The sequence below is a fragment of the Leuresthes tenuis genome, unplaced genomic scaffold, assembly GCF_036924035.1.
Source record: "Leuresthes tenuis unplaced genomic scaffold, fLeuTen1.0.hap1 SCAF_10, whole genome shotgun sequence".
Lineage (NCBI taxonomy): Eukaryota > Metazoa > Chordata > Actinopteri > Atheriniformes > Atherinopsidae > Leuresthes > Leuresthes tenuis.
Genome location: NW_027325364.1, coordinates 426,969 through 448,155, shown reverse-complemented (window position 1 = coordinate 448,155; position 21,187 = coordinate 426,969). Strand labels below are relative to the sequence as shown.

At 48.0% G+C, this 21,187-nt stretch overlaps 1 protein-coding gene across 1 annotated transcript; it reads right to left on the bottom strand.

Moving 5' to 3' along the window:
• Positions 1-1,367: 1,367 nt before the first annotated feature.
• Positions 1,368-20,214, bottom strand: plekho1b (pleckstrin homology domain containing, family O member 1b). Its single transcript, XM_072393452.1, has 7 exons — positions 19,927-20,214; positions 18,915-19,061; positions 8,252-8,392; positions 5,622-5,726; positions 4,457-4,555; positions 3,643-4,075; positions 1,368-3,465 (listed from the first exon to the last, which is right to left on the bottom strand). The coding sequence occupies exons 1-7, from the start codon at positions 19,951-19,953 to the stop codon at positions 3,314-3,316; spliced, it is 1,104 nt and encodes a 367-aa protein (XP_072249553.1). The 5' UTR covers positions 19,954-20,214; the 3' UTR covers positions 1,368-3,313.
• Positions 20,215-21,187: the final 973 nt, after the last annotated feature.

Below are 21,187 nucleotides of genomic sequence, written 5' to 3'. Positions count from 1 at the left end.
TAACGCTAACAGCTTAGCTAATGAAATAACTCCTCATGGTTTATTTACTGATTTATTTCCTCCTTTAGCAGCAGCTAACAGCTTAGCTAATGAAATAACTCCTCATGGTTTATTTACTGATTTATTTCTTCCTTTAGCAGCAGCTAACGCTAACAGCTTAGCTAATGAAATAACTCCTCATGGTTTATTTACTGATTTATTTCTTCCTTTAGCAGCAGCTAACGCTAACAGCTTAGCTAATGAAATAACTCCTCATGGTTTATTTACTGATTTATTTCTTCCTTTAGCAGCAGCTAACAGCTTAGCTAATGAAATAACTCCTCATGGTTTATTTACTGATTTATTTCTTCCTTTAGCAGCAGCTAACGCTAACAGCTTAGCTAATGAAATAACTCCTCATGGTTTATTTACCGATTTATTTCTTCCTTTAGCAGCAGCTAACGCTAACAGCTTAGCTAATGAAGATGACGTACAGCAACTTCTAAGGAGTTCCTGCTGTTCCTTCCTGAAAGATGAACATTATTGTTCCCACATTACTTTGTTAGCTGAAGCTTTCTAGCTGAACGGTTCCGTTCTGTAACTCAGACAACCTGCAGCTGTGTTTAAGGTGTGTTTCCAACACAACACCGGTCCTCTCCTCACTCTCGGTGTGCTAACGTTACATTATCGGCATGTTTCTGATAAAGATGGAGGTCTCCAGGTCCAACTGTTTAATGAGGTTAATAAATCCTAAATGTTTAAACGCAGTAATTAACGGTTCACATGCATTACTACGAGTTACGCTGTGCACATCTCCGGCTTCGTCCATCACTGTTGCCGTTTACTAGCATCTGCTGCTAACTCACAGCGAGCTGCTAACTTACTGCTAACTGCTAACTCACAGCTAACTGCTAGCTTACAGCTAACTGCTAACTCACAGCTAACTGCTAACTTACAGCTAGCTGCTAGCTTACAGCTAACTCACAGCTAACTGCTAACTCACATCTGGAACCAACCAGCAGGAAGGATGATGATGTCAGAGCTTCAGGTGAGTGTGTGAGCCGGAGGTGTCGGGTTGCTTGGCAACAAGAGCACAGGTGTTGTTTACCTTTGTCACAGCTGGCTCAGGTGGGGATTAAAGGTGATATTTTGAGCCGTTTCCACCTTTTCTCTGTAACAGACACACCTGCTGAGCTCCTCCTTAATCAGACACCACAGGCCCGGGTTCAGGTTGCAGAATTTATTTCAGAACATCAATAGTTTGGACTCGCAGCAGTAGCACAGGTTTTCCACTGGACCACATTTCCCATCATCCCCTGCAGGGTCAAGGCTCGGTTCTGCTGGACCCGGTTTACATTGCAGAACCAGTCTGTGTCTTGCTTCACTTCATCTGCTAGAACACAAACAGAACCGGGCCGAGCTGCAGTACAAAAGTGTGTTTAAAAAAATAAACTTTCTCTGATTGTTTCCAAAGCAGACATTTGGTTCTGGTTCCTCTGAAGGTCCACAAGTCGGCCCGTTTACAGTTAGAGACACATTGAGTCCAGTTCTTTCTGTCCGAACGGATCAGAACCAGCTGTGAATGCATGGAGTGCAACTTCAGTTTGAGACGTTCTGATCCAAAGAGACAACATGTCCTCAGGTTTCTGATGACTGAGATTTCGCCGGGTCGGTCCAGTTCAAGGTTCGCCTGAGTTTCACATTAAGAGAGGAAGAAGAAGAGAGGAGTGTGCATAGAATCAGAATCGTACCGACCCAGTTCATGGGTCAAACACAGGATGGAACAGTACCGGCCCAATAGCACCTGGTCCCAAAAGAACCAGACTTGACAAAATGTTCAGTTACAGCAACTCATGTGAAGCAGACCCAAAAGAACAAAAAGTGGGCCCAGTTTCACATCCAGCAGCTGGTTCTGGAGCTGCCAGGTCCAGACCCGCTAACGCCCCAAAAACAAATCCCTGTGAACGAGTCAAAAGCTGCAGAACAGTTCTGTGAAAGAACCACGGATGAAAACATTCGTTCCTGAGGAGGCGGAACAGAACCTCTGTTAAAGAACCAGAACCGATGAGACCTCGTGGCACATTTTCATTCGATCCGATCAGGTTCTGTCTGTAGCCGACGTGGTCAGCTCCACACCTGAGCGGTTCTGAACGGGTTCTGAGTCTTTTGAAGGTACTTTTTTTAATCTCCAGGCTCAGATGTTCCTGTTTCTGGTCCAGATGTGATGACATCACTGCCTCGGTTCTGGTTAAACTGGCCTCAGCAGAGCACGAACCGGGCCTGGACTCCAAACCAGCGCCGCGATCCCATCGGTGATCATAAACGGAGTCAGAACTGAGAGGTCCACAGAGTTTGGGCCGAACAGGTGACATCACCTGGACTAAATTAAACCTGCAAACTGATCTGAGATCACTTCTTAAATAAATATAAGAGCGTGTGATTCTGCTGGAGCCAGTTCACCTGGAAGCACCTGGAAACACCTGGAAACACCTGGAGAACCGACGGAGAGCAGAACACGGTGTCCCAAACTGAAATTAGATAAAAGATGGCGATGAAACCTCAGAGCAGCGCCTTCGGGCCAACGAACCTGACCCGAATACGGCCGCTCACCTGAGAGGTGAAGAACAGGTGGATCAGGTTCAGCTAAAATCAGATTATAAAAGCAGGAAACTGCAGTCGGGCCCACTCAGGTTCTGCAGAACCCCCCGGATGAACAACTGGACCTTATTGGAACATCTAAAGCTAAAGCTAAAGCTAAAGGTAAACCACAGCCATGAACAGCGTAAGGTCCAGTTCCAGTGAGTTCTGCAGAACCTGGGAGGGACCGACTGAAACTTCCCGCCTTTATCTGTTTCCACTGGTTCTGGTGAGGAGAGTCGGTCCGTTTGTGAGACTCAGCTGCAGCTGTAACAGGTTAAAGGTCACGGTGACCGACGGTCTGAGCACGCTCAGTTTGGTCAATCTGAGGGTTTCCTGCAGCTGGAAGCTGCTCATGGCCCGCTTTGGTTCCTCTTTGACTGTTAGAATCTTTTATGGTTCTGAGAGCTGAGCTGACCGGCTTCACCTGAAACTCTGGATTTTAAGTGTTTTGGCGCCGAATGAAATAGAATTTAATGAGTTTAACTTTCGGATTGTTTCAGAGGACGTAAAAAGCTGCTTTTCCTGCAAACTGAGCGCGCTCAGACCGCTGAGGGGGCGGGGCTTCTGATCACCTGATGGGAGGTCAGCTGACTTCACCCTAAGCCAAGCTGGACCCGAGGTTCAGGTGTGTGTACCTGGGCACCGGCAGGTTTCAGCAGAACTTACAGTCCAGAACAGGTCTCTACTTTCTGGGTCACATCTCGGGGGCAGCGGGGTCCAGTTGTCGGTACAACGCCCTCAGCTCCTGCACTTCCTGCAGAACCTCGCGGGCCTGGCTCCAGGCCGCTGCCGCCTCCTTCAGGAGCCGCTCGGCTTCAGCTCGCAGTCCCTCGGTCGGCTCCTTCCCTCCTCCGCCTGCCTTACCGCCCTGACCCGGACCCTGACCCTGACCCGGACCCTGACCCCGACCCGGACCCGGACCCGGACCCTGACCCGGACCCTGACCCTGACCCTGACCCTGACCCTGACCCTGACCCTGACCCGGACCCGGACCCGGACCTGGACCCTGACCCTGACCCTGACCCGGACCCTGACCCGGACCCGGACCCCGACCCGGACCCTCCGCCCGCACCTCCGTCAGGAGGCGCTCCGTCTTGTCGAGCTTCTGGCCGATGAGCTCCTGCAGCCGGCTGACCGGCGCCGCCGTGCCTGTGGACGCAGTTTTCACAGCTTTGCTTTCAGACTGCGTGAGGATCTCGTCCATCGAGGCGCAGCGGTTTTTCTCTGCTGTTGTCAGGTGTTTTCCCGGCTGGGGGGTTTGGGCCGGGCCCGGGTTCTCCCACGCCACCACCTCACGGGGAAGGCTGCGAGACTTCCCAAACGTCTCGGTGGTCATGGCTGACAGCGTGCCGTCCGTCTGGGACCGTGGACAGTCCACGGCGAGCCGGTGAGGAACGGCGTCCTCCTCCTGGATCAGGTCCAGAGTCAGCATCCCGTCTGAGGAGGAGGTGGAGGCCTGTAGGACAGAGGGGAACCGGGTCAGCCACAGAGACAGGAACCCGGTACCACCAGCGGTTCCGGACCTCTGAAACTACGTTGATGAGCCAAAACATCCGGACCACCGGATGGAGATCAGAACCACTGAACCACTCTGACAAGACCCAGATGGTTCTGACCCAGAGTCCAGAACCCAGAGGGATGGAGCTGGCTCTGACCCAGAGTCCAGAACCCAGAGGGATGGAGCGGGTTCTGACTCTGGGGTCTGACCCAGAGTCCAGAACCCAGAGGGATGGAGCTGGCTCTGACCCGGCAGCACCTCAGGCAGGTGGTCCTAATGTTTTGGCTCAGCAGAACTCAGTAAAAGCTCCTCCCCTTAGGGGTGGGGCCTGGTACTGACCACGGCCAGCAGGTGACCTCGGGTCGGCAGCCGGCGGTTGTGAGGGATCTTCACTCGATCTCGGGTCAGGTGACACAGCTGGGCGTCGTCAACCGTCACCTGGAAACAAAGAGGCTCGCTGGAGGTTACCGGGTTTAAAACTGCAGGAGCAGGTTCTGTTGGGTTCTGCTCTGAAATCAGTTCGATCAGCAGTCGCTACAGGAGGCCACGAGACCCCAGTCACATGACTGATGATGTCACATGACTGATGATGTCACTGACCCTGATGATGTCACATGACTGATGATGTCACTGACCCTGATGATGTCACTGACCCTGATGAAGAGCCAGAATGTCGGACTTTTACAGAACTTCCTGATGGGAAAAACATCAATGATGCACAAGTTCAGCCTTGGAGCACATGTGAGAGGGGGGGGGGGCATTGATCAGAGTTATTGATCAGTTATTGAGTGGTGGAAAAGGCTGCTGGCAAACTGCAGCTTTACACGTTCTGCTGTCAGCGAGGACAAATAAACAGGAAACAGGAAGTGTCTGTCAGCTCAGTCAAAACTGAAGCTTCACAGATTCAACCTGATCGAATCTTCCTCAACAGAGACGAAAACAGTGAAAAAAGGCCCGAAAACATCCTTAAATCTGTGAAAACACTAAAACAATCTGAAAGCTGCCCAAAAAAGGACTGAATGTGATGAGAAATGATTTAAAAAAGACTCCTGAAATGGAACAAAACTGGTCACAGTTACCACCAACAACCTTTTTTCTGACTAAAACTAAATAAAAGTTACTTTCAGAGAACTAAGAAGATGAAGTTTTCTGATGAATAAAAACAAGAAGAGATTAAATCAGAGTTCACCTCCCTGAGCCGTACGGATGTTAGCTAACGCTAACCCCAGCCGTACGGATGTTAGCTGACGCTAACCCCAGCCGTACGGATGCTAGCTAACGCTAACCCCAGCCGTACGGATGTTAGCTAACGCTAACCCCAGCCGTACGGATGTTAGCTAACGCTAATGCTAACCCAACATGGAGCGAAATATAAATCTAAACCTTTCCTTGGAAATAATACCATCAATGGCCGTCTTCTTTAAACATGTCTGAGATTATTGGACTAAAGCACATCATCGTAATTAACTCTGCGGAACTCTTAGAACTCGGGTCAGCTGCTCACCTCGTCCAGTATCCGGTTCTTCCCTCTGGTGATGGCGGCGTTCAGGTTGTTGACCCACGACTCTTTCTCCTCGGGACTGACGGCGAGGAACACGAGGTTAGGAACCTGTGACGCACACACACAGACACACACACGCACACATAGGCACACACACACACACACACATGCACATGCACACATACACACATGCACACACACACACACACACGGGTTATTCCACATTTGCATGTTTCAGACACAGAGACGACTAAAAATGACATCAGAGGGGAACATCGCAGCACTCCAGGTAAGACCTCTGAATGTGGAGCAGTGCATTGTGGGATTGCCTCGCACACACACACACAGCCATCTGTTGTGTGTGTGTGTTTGTCTACATGCCTAAGTGGGACCCGGTCGTTATGGCGCCCGAGGACCTTTCTGCAAAGTGAGGACGTTCTGTTCTGCCCACACTTTGAGTCGCTCCCAGTTAAAGGGACGATCAAATGTAGAAGATGCTCAACAGAGGATTGAAAGTGTGAATCACACAAATGTCACATTAGAGCAAAATAAATATAGTTAGTAAGTTTTCACTCTTTCATTTCTCAGGTTTTATTATCAGGAGAAAAATAAAAACCAACTGTTCTTCAGCAGCTGTTAAAACTCAGTAAATCCAACCTCAGATCAACATATTACACCGTCTCATTATTTATGGAACAGAAACTGAGACGAAACACAGCAGCAGTGTAGGAAAAATGAAGTGAACCCTCACTGCTCCCACAGTAAGAAGCAGTATTTAAGTATATACAGATGCTCTGAGGTGCGTTCAGGTGCGTATTTAAGTGTATACAGAAGCTCTGAGGTGCGTTCAGGTGCGTATTTAAGTGTATACAGAAGCTCTGAGGTGCGTTCAGGTGCGTATTTAAGTACATACAGCAGCTCTGAGGTGCGTATTTAAGTATATACAGATGCTCTGAGGTGCGTTCAGGTGCGTATTTAAGTGTATACAGAAGCTCTGAGGTGTGTTCAGGTGCGTATTTAAGTACATACAGCAGCTCTGAGGTGCGTTCAGGTGCGTATTTAAGTATATACAGATGCTCTGAGGTGCGTTCAGGTGCGTATTTAAGTGTATACAGAAGCTCTGAGGTGCGTTCAGGTGCGTATTTAAGTATATACAGAAGCTCTGAGGTGCGTTCAGGTGCGTATTTAAGTATATACAGAAGCTGTGAGGTGCGTTCAGGTGCGTATTTAAGTATATACAGAAGCTCTGAGGTGCGTTCAGGTGCGTATTTAAGTACATACAGAAGCTCTGAGGTGCGTTCAGGTGCGTATTTAAGTACATACAGAAGCTCTGAGGTGCGTTCAGGTGCGTATTTAAGTACATACAGAAGCTCTGAGGTGCGTTCAGGTGCATATTTAAGTACATACAGAAGCTCTGAGGCGCGTTCAGGTGCGTATTTAAGTACATACAGCAGCTCTGAGGCACGTTCAGGTGCGTATTTAAGTACATACAGAAGCTCTGAGGTGCGTTCAGGTGCGTATTTAAGTACATACAGAAGCTCTGAGGTGCGTTCAGGTGCATATTTAAGTACATACAGCAGCTCTGAGGTGCGTTCAGGTGCGTATTTAAGTACATACAGAAGCTCTGAGGTGCGTTCAGGTGCTTATTTAAGTACATACAGAAGCTCTGAGGTGCGTTCAGGTGCGTATGTAAGTATATACAGAAGCTCTGAGGTGCGTTCAGGTGCGTATTTAAGTATATACAGAAGCTCTGAGGTGCGTTCAGGTGCGTATTTAAGTACATACAGAAGCTCTGAGGTGCGTTCAGGTGCGTATTTAAGTATATACAGAAGCTCTGAGGTGCGTTCAGGTGCGTATTTAAGTATATACAGAAGCTCTGAGGTGCGTTCAGGTGCGTATTTAAATGTATACAGAAGCTCTGAGGTGCGTTCAGGTGTGTATTTAAATGTATACAGAAGCTCTGAGGTGCGTTCAGGCGTGTTCAGGTGCGTGCAGGTGTGTTCAGGTGCGTTCAGGTGTGTTCAGGTGTGTATTTAAATGTATACAGAAGCTCTGAGGTGCGTTCAGGTGCGTATTTAAGTATATACAGAAGCTCTGAGGTGCGTTCAGGTGCGTATTTAAGTATATACAGAAGCTCTGAGGTGCGTTCAGGTGCATATTTAAGTATATACAGAAGCTCTGAGGTGCGTTCAGGTGCGTATTTAAATGTATACAGAAGCTCTGAGGTGCGTTCAGGCGTGTTCAGGTGCGTGCAGGTGTGTTCAGGTGCGTGCAGGTGTGTTCAGGTGAGTTCAGGTGCGTATTTAAGTGTATACAGAAGCTCTGAGGTGCGTTCAGGTGTGTTCAGGTGCGTTCAGGTGCGTGCAGGTGTGTTCAGGTGTGTTCAGGTGCGTTCAGGTGCGTGCAGGTGTGTTCAGGTGCGTTCAGGTGTGTTCAGATGCGTTCAGGTGCGTTCAGGTGCGTGCAGGTGTGTTCAGGTGTGTTCAGGTGCGTTCAGGTGCGTGCAGGTGTGTTCAGGTGCGTGCAGGTGTGTTCAGGTGCGTTCAGGTGTGTTCAGATGCGTTCAGGTGTGTTCAGGTGTGTTCAGGTGCGTTCAGATGCGTTCAGGTGCGTTCAGGTGCGTGCAGGTGTACCGTGTTCCCTGGCGAGCTGCAGCGCTGCAGTCTGAACTTGCTGTGGTTCTTTTTGCTGCGGCTCTTGTTCTTCCTGATCTCCTCGCAGCGCTCGTAGTCGGACAGATCCAACACCTCGTCAGCCCGACCCAGATCCTTTACCTGCACACACACAGGTACGTCACTCATTGCTGCTAAAGGTGCTTCTACAAGCTGTTGGATCTTTTATTGTTGTTCTTATTTACTTCATCCAGCTGTGCAGCACTTAGGGCAGCGTTGGAGTTCTAAATGAGTTCTGTTCATAAACACAAGTCTGAATATATTTAACAGAGTTCCTGCAGAGTTTATCCAGCTGTTCCAGCTGCTGACTGACAGGGAACCAGACAGCTGTGGGTGGAACAGTGGAAAGGATCAGGAACTCGACTTAAAACAAATCAAATGCAAACGCAGTCAAACAGCAGACCTGCGGAGAAGCACCTGATTTCCATAGAAACAGAGCAGGAGGAGTCACTCATCGGAGATCAATGTGTTCGTACCGATCATCTTCAGATGGTAAACTGCTTCCTATTTAATGTCTTAGCTCTGCTGCAGCTGCCATTTTACACTGTTTTTAGTTTCTTACAAACAGATTTTACATTGTCGGGTCGCCATAACCCAGCTCCCAGGATGCTTTGGGGTGTTGCTGGTTAGGTTTAGGAGTTAGGGTTAGGGTTAGGGATCAGCTCCTCCGAAAACATGAAAACAGCCTCTGAGTGTCACAATCTGAATGGAAATAGTTTAGTCTCATGTCCATCTCAGTTAACACAACTAAAGTGAAATGCAGCGACAAAAATCAACGACAGCCACTTAGATTAAAAAATTTGAACCTACTCCAGTTAATGTTCGTATAAAAAAAAAAAAAAAAAAAAGGACAATAAACACTCTTGCAGTCACGGCTGGGTTTGTGAGAACTGAGAACTGTGAGAACTACCCTTAGCATCAGATCCAAGTCCCTGATGTTAGCTACAAAGAGCTTAATGGAACGGCTCCATCTACTTGAAGGCTCCTGCAAAGGCTTCTGTCCCAACTGGGTCCCTCCGTTGGTCCCAGGATTGTCGTCTAGCAGCTCCTACACCACGCCTAAGACAATCCAAACTCTGTTCATGAGTCGTCCCACGATGGTGGAATGACCTACCGAGCGCTACCAGAACAGGGGCGTCCCTGTCTATCTTCAAGAAGCTCCTGAAAACCCAGCTCTTCAGAGAGCATCTCCTATCCCAGCACTTACCTTGTACTTCCCTCCCCCCTCTATCTCTGCACTTTATCTTTCTGCACTTCCTTCTATGGAGCTTATTGTTAGCTTTGATATTAGCTTATTGTTAGCTTTTTGTTAGCTTATTGTTAGCTTATTGTTAGCTTTTTGTTAGCTTATTGTTAGCTTATTGTTAGCTTATTATAAAGCTGTTATATCTTCATTTGTAAGTCGCTTTGGATAAAAGCGTCTGATAAATACAGAAACACATAAACAACCTGTACGTTGTGTTCAGTCTGGTCACTTCCTCACCTTCTTCCTCAGCTCCACTCATCCTCAATCAGGCCCAACATGTAAACTAACTCCCTGAGTGTCGTTTCACCTGCAAACACATGAGGAGACTCACTGCCACTGTGAAAAACCCAAAGGACTGACTCTAAAATATGCATCGAGCTCCAGATGAAACGGATAACAGGGAAGCTTCGAGGTGCATTTCAGAACGTCTGACATCTACATCAGTGACAGACTTCCTGTTGCATTCAAGTACGCCTCGTCCTTTTTAGTGTGAAACATCAACACGTCTTAGGAAGACGTCACACAGAACTGATGATCGATCAGATTCTCTGAAAAGCCTCCAGCTGATAAAAAACCCTGCAGCCAGAGTTCTGATGAGATCCAACAGCAGAGATCATGTTTCTCCAGTTTTAGCTTCTCTTCATTGGCTCCCTGTTAGATTCAGAATAGAATTTAAGCTTCTTCTCCTCACATATAAAGCTCTTAATGACCGAGCTCCATCACATCTTAAAGATCTCACAGCTGGATATTTCCCCAACAGAGCACTTTGCTCTCAGGCTGCAGGTTTCCTTGTGGTTCCCAGAGTTTCTAAAAGCAGAATGGGAGGCAGAGCCTTCAGTTATCAGGCCCCTAAAAGCAGAATGGGAGGCAGAGCCTTCAGTTATCAGGCCCCTAAAAGCAGAATGGGAGGCAGAGCCTTCAGTTATCAGGCCCCTGAAAGCAGAATGGGAGGCAGAGCCTTCAGTTATCAGGCCCCTAAAAGCAGAATGGGAGGCAGAGCCTTCAGTTATCAGGCCCCTAAAAGCAGAATGGGAGGCAGAGCCTTCAGTTATCAGGCCCCTAAAAGCAGAATGGGAGGCAGAGCCTTCAGTTATCAGGCCCCTAAAAGCAGAATGGGAGGCAGAGCCTTCAGTTATCAGGCCCCTAAAAGCAGAATGGGAGGCAGAGCCTTCAGTTATCAGGCCCCTAAAAGCAGAATGGGAGGCAGAGCCTTCAGTTATCAGGCCCCTAAAAGCAGAATGGGAGGCAGAGCCTTCAGTTATCAGGCCCCTAAAAGCAGAATGGGAGGCAGAGCCTTCAGTTATCAGGCCCCTAAAAGCAGAATGGGAGGCAGAGCCTTCAGTTATCAGGCCCCTAAAAGCAGAATGGGAGGCAGAGCCTTCAGTTATCAGGCCCCTAAAAGCAGAATGGGAGGCAGAGCCTTCAGTTATCAGGCCCCTAAAAGCAGAATGGGAGGCAGAGCCTTCAGTTATCAGGCCCCTAAAAGCAGAATGGGAGGCAGAGCCTTCAGTTATCAGGCCCCTAAAAGCAGAATGGGAGGCAGAGCCTTCAGTTATCAGGCCCCTAAAAGCAGAATGGGAGGCAGAGCCTTCAGTTATCAGGCCCCTAAAAGCAGAATGGGAGGCAGAGCCTTCAGTTATCAGGCCCCTAAAAGCAGAATGGGAGGCAGAGCCTTCAGTTATCAGGCCCCTAAAAGCAGAATGGGAGGCAGAGCCTTCAGTTATCAGGCCCCTCTCTGTGGAACCAGCTGCCAGTTTGGCTTCAGGAAGCAGACACCCTCTCTACCTTTAAGATCAGGCTGAAACTTTCCTTTCTGATAAAGCTTATAGTTAGGGATGGCTCAGGTGAGCCTGAAACATCCCATAGTTCTGCTGCTATAGGCCCAGCCTGCTGGGGGAGCTCCCATGATGCACCTCTCCTCCCTCCATGTTCTGCTGCTATAGGCCCAGCCTGCTGGGGGAGCTCCCATGATGCACCTCTCCTCCCTCCATGTTCTGCTGCTATAGGCCCAGCCTGCTGGGGGAGCTCCCATGATGCACCTCTCCTCCCTCCATGTACAGATGACATCATTGCTGTCATTAACTTGTGTTTCTCTCTCTCAGCAGGTGTCTCTGGCCTGGTGTTACGCTGCTTGTTGTCCCCTCTTTCCTGTCCTCTCAGCCCCAGCTGGTCCAGGCAGATGGACCCTTCCTGGTTCTGGTTCTGATGGAGGTTTCTTCCTGGTTCTGGTTCTGATGGAGGTTTCTTCCTGGTTCTGGTTCTGATGGAGGTTTCTAACTGCAGGGAACCTTTTGGGAAAGATTCTTCAAACACGTCCTTCAATGGACTGAATGAGATTACTGTTTACTGGCTCTGAATGAACTCGTTTGGAATTAAATGACATTTGTTGTGATTTGGTGCTTTTTAAATGAAACTGAACTGAATGTTGAAGCTATTTTACACACACACACACGCTACCTGCAGCTTCACCCCACAAAGTTTATCTCCATGGAAACAGCATCCATTATTAAGCAGCTTTAAACCGGGACTTCCTGGGAGGGAGGCCCCGCCCCCCTCAGCGGATCAGTTTGGATCCTGCTGAACAGTTTCAGGAGCAGCAGCTGGCCGGTCCTCTGGAACCTCAGAGCTGGATCTGGAGGTTCTGACACAGTTTAGTCACATTTGAGGACACTTTGGGAAGGTTTGAGCTCAGGTTTAGAACAGTTTCCCGTTTGTTTGATCTCAAACAGCTTGGAGGACATTTCTGGGCCCCTGAAGCTGAAACTGAAGCCTGAATTATTTGATGTTCTGCAGCAAAATAAAGATCAGATGCCATGTCCTCCCACAGCTGAGCAGAACCTCCAGATCAGCTGTCACAGCAAGTCTCCCTCAGGCTGCTTATGTCATCGTCTGCATCAGCGCTCATTTAATCATCTGTGATCGGTTACATAACGCAGCTCTGCCCTCGGCTCGCCACTTTCACCACGATCAATACCTTCTGGGTCACATGACCCTCGCTGCTCAGCCTCAGTAATCCTCGAGCAGCATCAGTGTCACACATCGTGTCCACATCTGGACGAACATCTGTCTGCATGTGTTTGTGACTCCAGAGATCAGTCGATATGTCAATTAGTCTGACCTCCATCTGACCTCCATCTTATTTCCACACCAGCTCCAACCAATCAGGAAAGTTTAGGCAGCAGCTCTGATTTTCTGTGTTTTTATGCACCTTTTCGAAAGGTTTTTGACCTTTCAGAGCTGCCATACATCCAAATGATTCATCACAACATAAGAAACAAAGTCCTCGTTTAAACGTGAAGGTGCTGAACTACATATCCCATCATCCCTCGGTGCAGCCTGACTGATTCAGCTCACATGTGGTTTCCATCAGCTTCAGATTATAAAATGTCTGATTTCAGGAACCTGGATCCAAACCAAAGCAACACCCGATGACATCAGATCTGGATCAGGTCAATTAGATCTGTTATTCCCCAGCAGAGCACTTTGCTCTCAGGCTGCAGGTTTCCTTGTGGTTCCCAGAGTTTCTAAAAGCAGAATGGGAGGCAGAGCCTTCAGTTATCAGGCCCCTAAAAGCAGAATGGGAGGCAGAGCCTTCAGTTATCAGGCCCCTAAAAGCAGAATGGGAGGCAGAGCCTTCAGTTATCAGGCCCCTAAAAGCAGAATGGGAGGCAGAGCCTTCAGTTATCAGGCCCCTAAAAGCAGAACGGGAGGCAGAGCCTTCAGTTATCAGGCCCCTAAAAGCAGAACGGGAGGCAGAGCCTTCAGTTATCAGGCCCCTAAAAGCAGAATGGGAGGCAGAGCCTTCAGTTATCAGGCCCCTAAAAGCAGAATGGGAGGCAGAGCCTTCAGTTATCAGGCCCCTAAAAGCAGAATGGGAGGCAGAGCCTTCAGTTATCAGGCCCCTAAAAGCAGAATGGGAGGCAGAGCCTTCAGTTATCAGGCCCCTAAAAGCAGAATGGGAGGCAGAGCCTTCAGTTATCAGGCAGATGGACCCTTCCTGGTTCTGGTTCTGATGGAGGTTTCTTCCTGGTTCTGGTTCTGATGGAGGTTTCTTCCTGTTAAAGGGAGTTTTTTCTCTCCACAGTCGCCTCGTGCAGCTCAGGATCAGAGAGAAGTTTCAGGCTGCTGGTTTCCTTAGTGAAGAAACTGTTTTTTACTGCTCTGAATAAATTGGACTAATTTGGAATTTAATTATTTGGACTCAAATTGACTCGAATTGGACTGAATCTGAAGTGTCCTGAGATGACATCTGTTGTTGTAATATAAATAAACTGAATTTCCTGCTGAAACTTTGTCTTCTGGTCCAACAAAGAAAGAACTCGTGAAACAACATCTGAAGTCGCCCATGTTGTTACCACGGCAACCTGGGCAGGAAAAACCCTGTGAGGTTTGGACTCTCAAATCTGATGTCATCATTTGCAAATAAGAGTCTGATGACCTAATTTGAGAAACAAATCTGAATGGACTGCAGAAGAAAGTGTGTGTGTGTCATGCTGGCAGGTTGCCATCGGTTACCAGAGACAGGGGGAGGGGGGTGCCTCTGGTTGCCATGGACGCCCTCCAGCTGCTGTCAAAGGCCTCATTTAGGACAGGACTCTCACACATTAACCGGCCTGAACCCGGTTCTTATCAGAACCCTCAAATAAACCGACCAGAACATCAACCAATAAGTACTTCAGTCATCAATACATCTGCTGATAATTTGTTCTGTTTATTGATTTGTGCTCAGAAAGGTTTTCAAATCAAACTGAAGTGATCAAAGTTCTGATCCGATCAACAGATTTTTACAGAAAACTGTTTAAATCTAAAGAGGACAAAGAATCATCAGATCAGCTGCTGACCGAGTGATGAAAGAACTTTTTCAACAAAAAACACTGAAGTCTCACCAGTGGCTGATCAGTCAGACTAAAAACTCAGAAACTGAAGTAAAGTGACAGCGATCTGTCAGGAGGAAGTTTCAGATCAAAGAACATTTCTGTTTCTGTGTGCGGTTTCCCGGGCGTCTATTCCTGGTCGGACAGGAAGTCGAGGTGCCGCTGAGAGAAGTTTCACATGAGCTGATCTGCACCACAGAAACAGAAACGCGTCCTTATTTGGAGCCGAGGCGGTTCTCAGGAAGCATCGCCGCGTCACATGACCACGACACGAGAAACGAAGCGACGGTCATAAAGAGGAACTGAAGTCAAAACACGGAGCTGACTGACGCCTCATCATCGTCCCATGATGCGTCTCACAAGAACGCTCACAATACCAACGTCAACATTCGTTTAATCTCATGATTACGTTCTGGGCCCGATAAAGGTTCTGTGAGGACGTTCTGTGCCTGATAAGGGTTCTATGAGGACGTTCTGTGTCTGATAAGGGTTCTGTGAGGACGTTCTGTGCCCGATAAGGGTTCTGTGAGGACGTTCTGTGCCCGATAAGGGTTCTGTGAGGACGTTCTGTGTCTGATAAAGGTTCTGTGAGGACGTTCTGGGCCCGATAAGGGTTCAGTGAGGACGTTCTGGGCCCGATAAGGGTTCTGTGAGGACGTTCTGGGCCCGATAAGGGTTCTATGAGGACGTTCTGTGTCTGATAAGGGTTCTGTGAGGACGTTCTGGGCCCGATAAGGGTTCTGTGAGGACGTTCTGTGTCTGATAAAGGTTCTGTGAGGACGTTCTGGGCCCGATAAGGGTTCAGTGAGGACGTTCTGTGTCTGATAAAGGTTCTGTGAGGACGTTCTGTGTCTGATAAAGGTTCTGTGAGGACGTTCTGTGCCTGATAAGGGTTCAGTGAGGACGTTCTGTGCCTGATAAAGGTTCTGTGAGGACGTTCTGTGCCTGATAAGGGTTCTGTGAGGACGTTCTGTGCCCGATAAAGGTTCTGTGAGGACGTTCTGGGCCCGATAAGGGTTCTGTGAGGACGTTCTGTGTCTGATAAAGGTTCTGTGAGGACGTTCTGTGTCTGATAAGGGTTCTGTGAGGACGTTCTGAACCTGATAAAGGTTCTGTGAGGACGTTCTGGGCCCGATAAGGGTTCTGTGAGGATGTTCTGTGTCTGATAAAGGTTCTGTGAGGACGTTCTGTGTCTGATAAAGGTTCTGTGAGGACGTTCTGTGTCTGATAAGGGTTCTGTGAGGACGTTCTGTGTCTGATAAAGGTTCTGTGAGGATGTTCTGTGTCTGATAAGGGTTCTGTGAGGACGTTCTGTGTCTGATAAAGGTTCTGTGAGGACGTTCTGTGTCTGATAAGGGTTCTGTGAGGACGTTCTGTGTCTGATAAAGGTTATGTGAGGACGTTCTGAACCTGATAAAGGTTCTGTGAGGACATTCTGTGTCTGATAAAGGTTCTGTGAGGACGTTCTGTGTCTGATAAAGGTTCTGTGAGGACGTTCTGTGTCTGATAAAGGTTCTGTGAGGACGTTCTGAACCTGATAAAGGTTCTGTGAGGACATTCTGTGTCTGATAAAGGTTCTGTGAGGACGTTCTGTGTCTGATAAAGGTTCTGTGAGGACGTTCTGTGTCTGATAAAGGTTCTGTGAGGGCGTTCTGTGTCTGATAAAGGTTCTGTGAGGGCGTTCTGTGTCTGATAAAGGTTCTGTGAGGACGTTCTGAACCTGATAAAGGTTCTGTGAGGATGTTCTGTGCCTGATAAGGGTTCTGTGAGGACGTTCTGTGTCTGATAAAGGTTCTGTGAGGACGTTCTGAACCTGATAAAGGTTCTGTGAGGATGTTCTGTGCCTGATAAAGGTTCTGTGAGGATGTTCTGTGCCTGATAAGGGTTCTGTGAGGACGTTCTGTGTCTGATAAAGGTTCTGTGAGGACGTTCTGAACCTGATAAAGGTTCTGTGAGGATGTTCTGTGCCTGATAAGGGTTCTGTGAGGACGTTCTTTGTCTGATAAGGGTTCTGTGAGGATGTTCTGTGCCTGATAAGGGTTCTGTGAGGACGTTCTTTGTCTGATAAGGGTTCTGTGAGGACGTTCTTTGTCTGATAAGGGTTCTGTGAGGATGTTCTGTGCCTGATAAGGGTTCTGTGAGGATGTTCTGTGCCTGATAAGGGTTCTGTGAGGACGTTCTTTGTCTGATAAGGGTTCTGTGAGGATGTTCTGTGCCTGATAAAGGTTCTGTTAGGACGTTCTGTGTCTGATAAGGGTTCTGTGAGGACGTTCTGTTTCTGATAAAGGTTCTGTGAGGACATTCTGTGCCTGATAAGGGTTCTGTGAGGATGTTCTGTGCCTGATAAGGGTTCTGTGAGGACGTTCTTTGTCTGATAAGGGTTCTGTGAGGACGTTCTGGGCCTGATAAGGGTTCTGTGAGGACGTTCTTTGTCTGATAAGGGTTCTGTGAGGATGTTCTGTGCCTGATAAGGGTTCTGTGAGGACGTTCTTTGTCTGATAAGGGTTCTGTGAGGACGTTCTGGGCCTGATAAAGGTTCTGTGAGGACGTTCTTTGTCTGATAAGGGTTCTGTGAGGACGTTCTGTTTCTGATAAAGGTTCTGTGAGGACATTCTGTGCCTGATAAAGGTTCTGTGAGGACGTTCTTTGTCTGATAAGGGTTCTGTGAGGACGTTCTGTGTCTGATAAAGGTTCTGTGAGGACGTTCTGTGCCTGATAAGGGTTCTGTGAGGAAGTTCTTTGTCTGATAAGGGTTCTGTGAGGACGTTCTGTGTCTGATAAAGGTTCTGTGAGGACGTTCTTTGTCTGATAAGGGTTCTGTGAGGACGTTCTGGGCCTGATAAGGGTTCTGTGAGGACGTTCTTTGTCTGATAAGGGTTCTGTGAGGATGTTCTGTGCCTGATAAGGGTTCTGTGAGGACGTTCTTTGTCTGATAAGGGTTCTGTGAGGACGTTCTGGGCCTGATAAAGGTTCTGTGAGGACGTTCTTTGTCTGATAAGGGTTCTGTGAGGACGTTCTGTTTCTGATAAAGGTTCTGTGAGGACATTCTGTGCCTGATAAAGGTTCTGTGAGGACGTTCTTTGTCTGATAAGGGTTCTGTGAGGACGTTCTGTGTCTGATAAAGGTTCTGTGAGGACGTTCTGTGCCTGATAAGGGTTCTGTGAGGAAGTTCTTTGTCTGATAAGGGTTCTGTGAGGACGTTCTGTTTTTGATAAAGGTTCTGTGAGGACATTCTGTGCCTGATAAAGGTTCTGTGAGGACGTTCTTTGTCTGATAAGGGTTCTGTGAGGACGTTCTGTTTCTGATAAAGGTTCTGTGAGGACATTCTGTGCCTGATAAAGGTTCTGTGAGGACGTTCTTTGTCTGATAAGGGTTCTGTGAGGACGTTCTGTTTCTGATAAAGGTTCTGTGAGGACATTCTGTGCCTGATAAAGGTTCTGTGAGGACGTTCTTTGTCTGATAAGGGTTCTGTGAGGACGTTCTGTGTCTGATAAAGGTTCTGTGAGGACGTTCTGGGCCTTATAAGGGTTCTGTGAGGACGTTCTGTGTCTGATAAAGGTTCTGTGAGGACGTTCTGTTTTTGATAAAGGTTCTGTGAGGACGTTCTGTGTCTGATAAGGGTTCTGTGAGAACGTTCTGTGTCTGATAAAGGTTCTGTTAGGACGTTCTGTGTCTGATAAAGGTTCTGTGAGGACGTTCTGTGCCTGATAAAGGTTCTGTGAGGACGTTCTGTTTTTGATAAAGGTTCTGTGAGGACGTTCTGTGTCTGATAAGGGTTCTGTGAGAACGTTCTGTGTCTGATAAAGGTTCTGTGAGGACGTTCTGTGTCTGATAAAGGTTCTGTTAGGACGTTCTGTGTCTGATAAAGGTTCTGTGAGGACGTTCTGTGTCTGATAAAGGTTCTGTGAGAACGTTCTGTGTCTGATAAAGGTTCTGTTAGGACGTTCTGTGCCTGATAAGGGTTCTGTGAGGACGTTCTGCCCTTTGTTGCAGCAGTGAAATCGGAGCTCTCTGTGTGTCCGCAGCTCAGACTGAAACTCGACTCCTGCAGAACGTCGACTGTAGAAAGTGGAGAAACTTTCTGTTTACGGACGGAACCAAAACAAAAACCTCTCAGTAGAACTCTGTGGTCACTGGTTTTCATTCAGGTGTGAATCTAAATGTCAAAAATCCAGTTTGTGAGTCAGAATATTTAAATGTTTAGAAGAACCAGATAATGTTAGGAGTTAAACTGATGTGATTATTGATCCTCATTCATTCACATCTTTCCAGATCTGTAAACGTGTAATGAAAAAGCTGTACTGTCCCTTTAAATCCTTTACACTGACCAATGAGGTTACTGATGACATAACAGCTGGTGTCCGTGTGCATGATGCCACATGACCTCTGACACCTGGTTACCGTGGTGATAATTAAAGCTATCATGAGACGAGTGCTCTGACTTTGATTCGCTCTTATGGCAGCAGGTGACCCTCACCTGTTGGCCCCGCCCCCGCTGACTCACCTCTTTCTCACAGATAAACAGCTGGTCTCCTCTCAGAACCACAAAACGATTCTTCCAGATCTCTCTGAAGATCCCCTTTCCACAGAACTTCCTGATCCAGCCCACTTTGTCAGGCGGAGAGTTCTGCTGCACTGAGTCCGGTGGACCCTGAACAGGAAACAGGAAGCTGTGAGGGCAGGTGAGCACTTTGACAGAGAGGAACACCTGCACCTGGGTCTGTGCTGTCACACAGGTGTTCGATTCTGTTGCACTGTTTGGTTCAGTCCTACAGTCTTATCTGTGGTGTGTTCAGGGTCCTGCTTTGTCACAAAGTCTCGTCTGTGGTGCGTTCATGGTCCTATTCGGCTATCAAATCCAGACTAAGTGTTCAGTGACCTGTTTTGTTGAAGAATCCAGTCTGTGGTGCATTCAGGGACTTATTTTGTTACAAAGTCCAGTCTGTGGTGCATTCAGGGACTTATTTTGTGACAAAGTCCAGTCTATGGTGCATTCAGGGTCCTACTGAATGCTGCAGTTTATTTTACTGAGTGAAACTGCAGCCTCATTCCATAATAACTGAGACGGAGAAGTTTTACACCAGAACTCTGCCGACAACAGGATGGATTTTAGGTCCAGTCTATTGGGTCCAGTCTGTGGTGCATTCAGGGACTTGTTTTGTTACATAGCAGTCTGTGGTGGGGTCAGTTCTACAGTCAGCAACAGGAACCTCTGGCTGAAACCGCTCAGTTTCTTTTTCTAACTCTGTTCACACCTGAAGCTCAACACCTGGTTCGTTGTTTACGTCAGTCCTCCGGCGGGAACTAACTCCCGGTTCTACCTCTAAGCCAAACTGAACAAAAACAAACCGTGAATTTATTCTGAAAACCGGAGGTGAAGCCTGGAGGAGTGAGCGGGTCTCTCCTTCACAATAAAGGCTCATACTAATCCTTGAGGCTTTTGTTCCTCGGGCTTCGGTTTAACGGGATAAAAGCGGCAGTCGCGAGCCGCCGGTGTCGGTTCCGGTGACACTCACCCGTTTCCCGGAGTTGTTCTTCTTCATGCTGGCGGCTGTCAGGCTGCCGGCGGCGGAACTTCTCCCACTTTCACGGTAACTCCGCTATTCGTCACAGAGCGTGAGACCGGCGGGAGGAGAGATAAAAGCAGGTTAAAGCAGATTAAAGTCCGGCAGGGACACCGGAGCCTCCGCCTCAGCTCTGCCGCTCCTTGGATCTTGGTTCCGTGGTGACTTCACACACCGCCCCGCTGATGCCTGCTGCCGCCGGGCTCCGCTGAGCTCTGACCGGGTAGGAGCGGCTCTGAGAGTCGGTGTCCAGTTACTCCTCCCTCTCCTCTCCTCCCCCCACCCCGGACTCCCCGCTGGCTCAGCGGCTTCTCGGCAGCTCCACAGCGCCATCCTCCGGCGGACAGGACAGCCTCAGAACCGGATCAGAACCTGGAGCGTTCCAGCTGCTGCCTTCAGGACAGAAGAAATGATCTTATAAGGTTTTAGAGTCATAACGCGGTTCTGGTTAATCAGGCCGAACCTGACACCTGACGTCATGTTCTCCATCATCTCCTCCAACTTTTAATCAGAAATTAAACTGTTTCCCTTTTTATCTGAAATAAACTGTTTTGTTATGATTTATTATTCAGAATATTTATATTTATATTTAACAACAAATCTGCGGGTTTTTATTCAAAATGAATTGAATTTAATTGAATTTCATCCATCCATCCATCATCCATCCATCATCCATCATCCATCCATCATCCATCCATCATCCATCATCCATCCATCATCCATCCATCATCCATCATCCATCCATCCATCCATCCATCATCCATCCATCCATCATCCATCCATCCATCATCCATCATCCATCCATCATCCATCATCCATCCATCCATCCATCCATCCATCCATCATCCATCATCCATCCATCCATCATCCATCCATCCATCCATCCATCATCCATCATCCATCCATCTTCTGTACCTGCCTAATCCATCGGTCGGGTCGCGGGGGGTGGAGCCTAACCCAGCGGTCACCGGCTGAGGGCGGGGTTACACCTGTACAGGTCAGCAGTCGCAGGGACTGAACTGAATTCATGAATAATTAATCAACACAAACTCCTCAGAGCTTTGAAACCTCCGTTTCATGAGTTCTGCTTCAGTAAAGTTCTGCTGGTTCTGTTTGGACTGTTTTCATGTTTCACTGCAGCTCAGTCTCCAAAAGCTGTGAGAAATAATCGTTTCTGAATCATTAGATTCTGGATTTAATGAAAGCTTCTGTA

Excerpts from the sequence above, each read along its gene's own strand:
- plekho1b (XM_072393452.1), bottom strand. The coding sequence starts at position 19,953 with ATGAAGAAGAACAACTCCGGGAAACGG. Across the intron at positions 19,062-19,926 it reads AGAACAACTCCGGGAAACGG|GGTCCACCGGACTCAGTGCA; the intron begins GTGAGTGTCACC and ends TTTCCTGTTCAG. Across the intron at positions 8,393-18,914 it reads TGTTTATCTGTGAGAAAGAG|GTAAAGGATCTGGGTCGGGC; the intron begins GTGAGTCAGCGG and ends GTGTGTGTGCAG.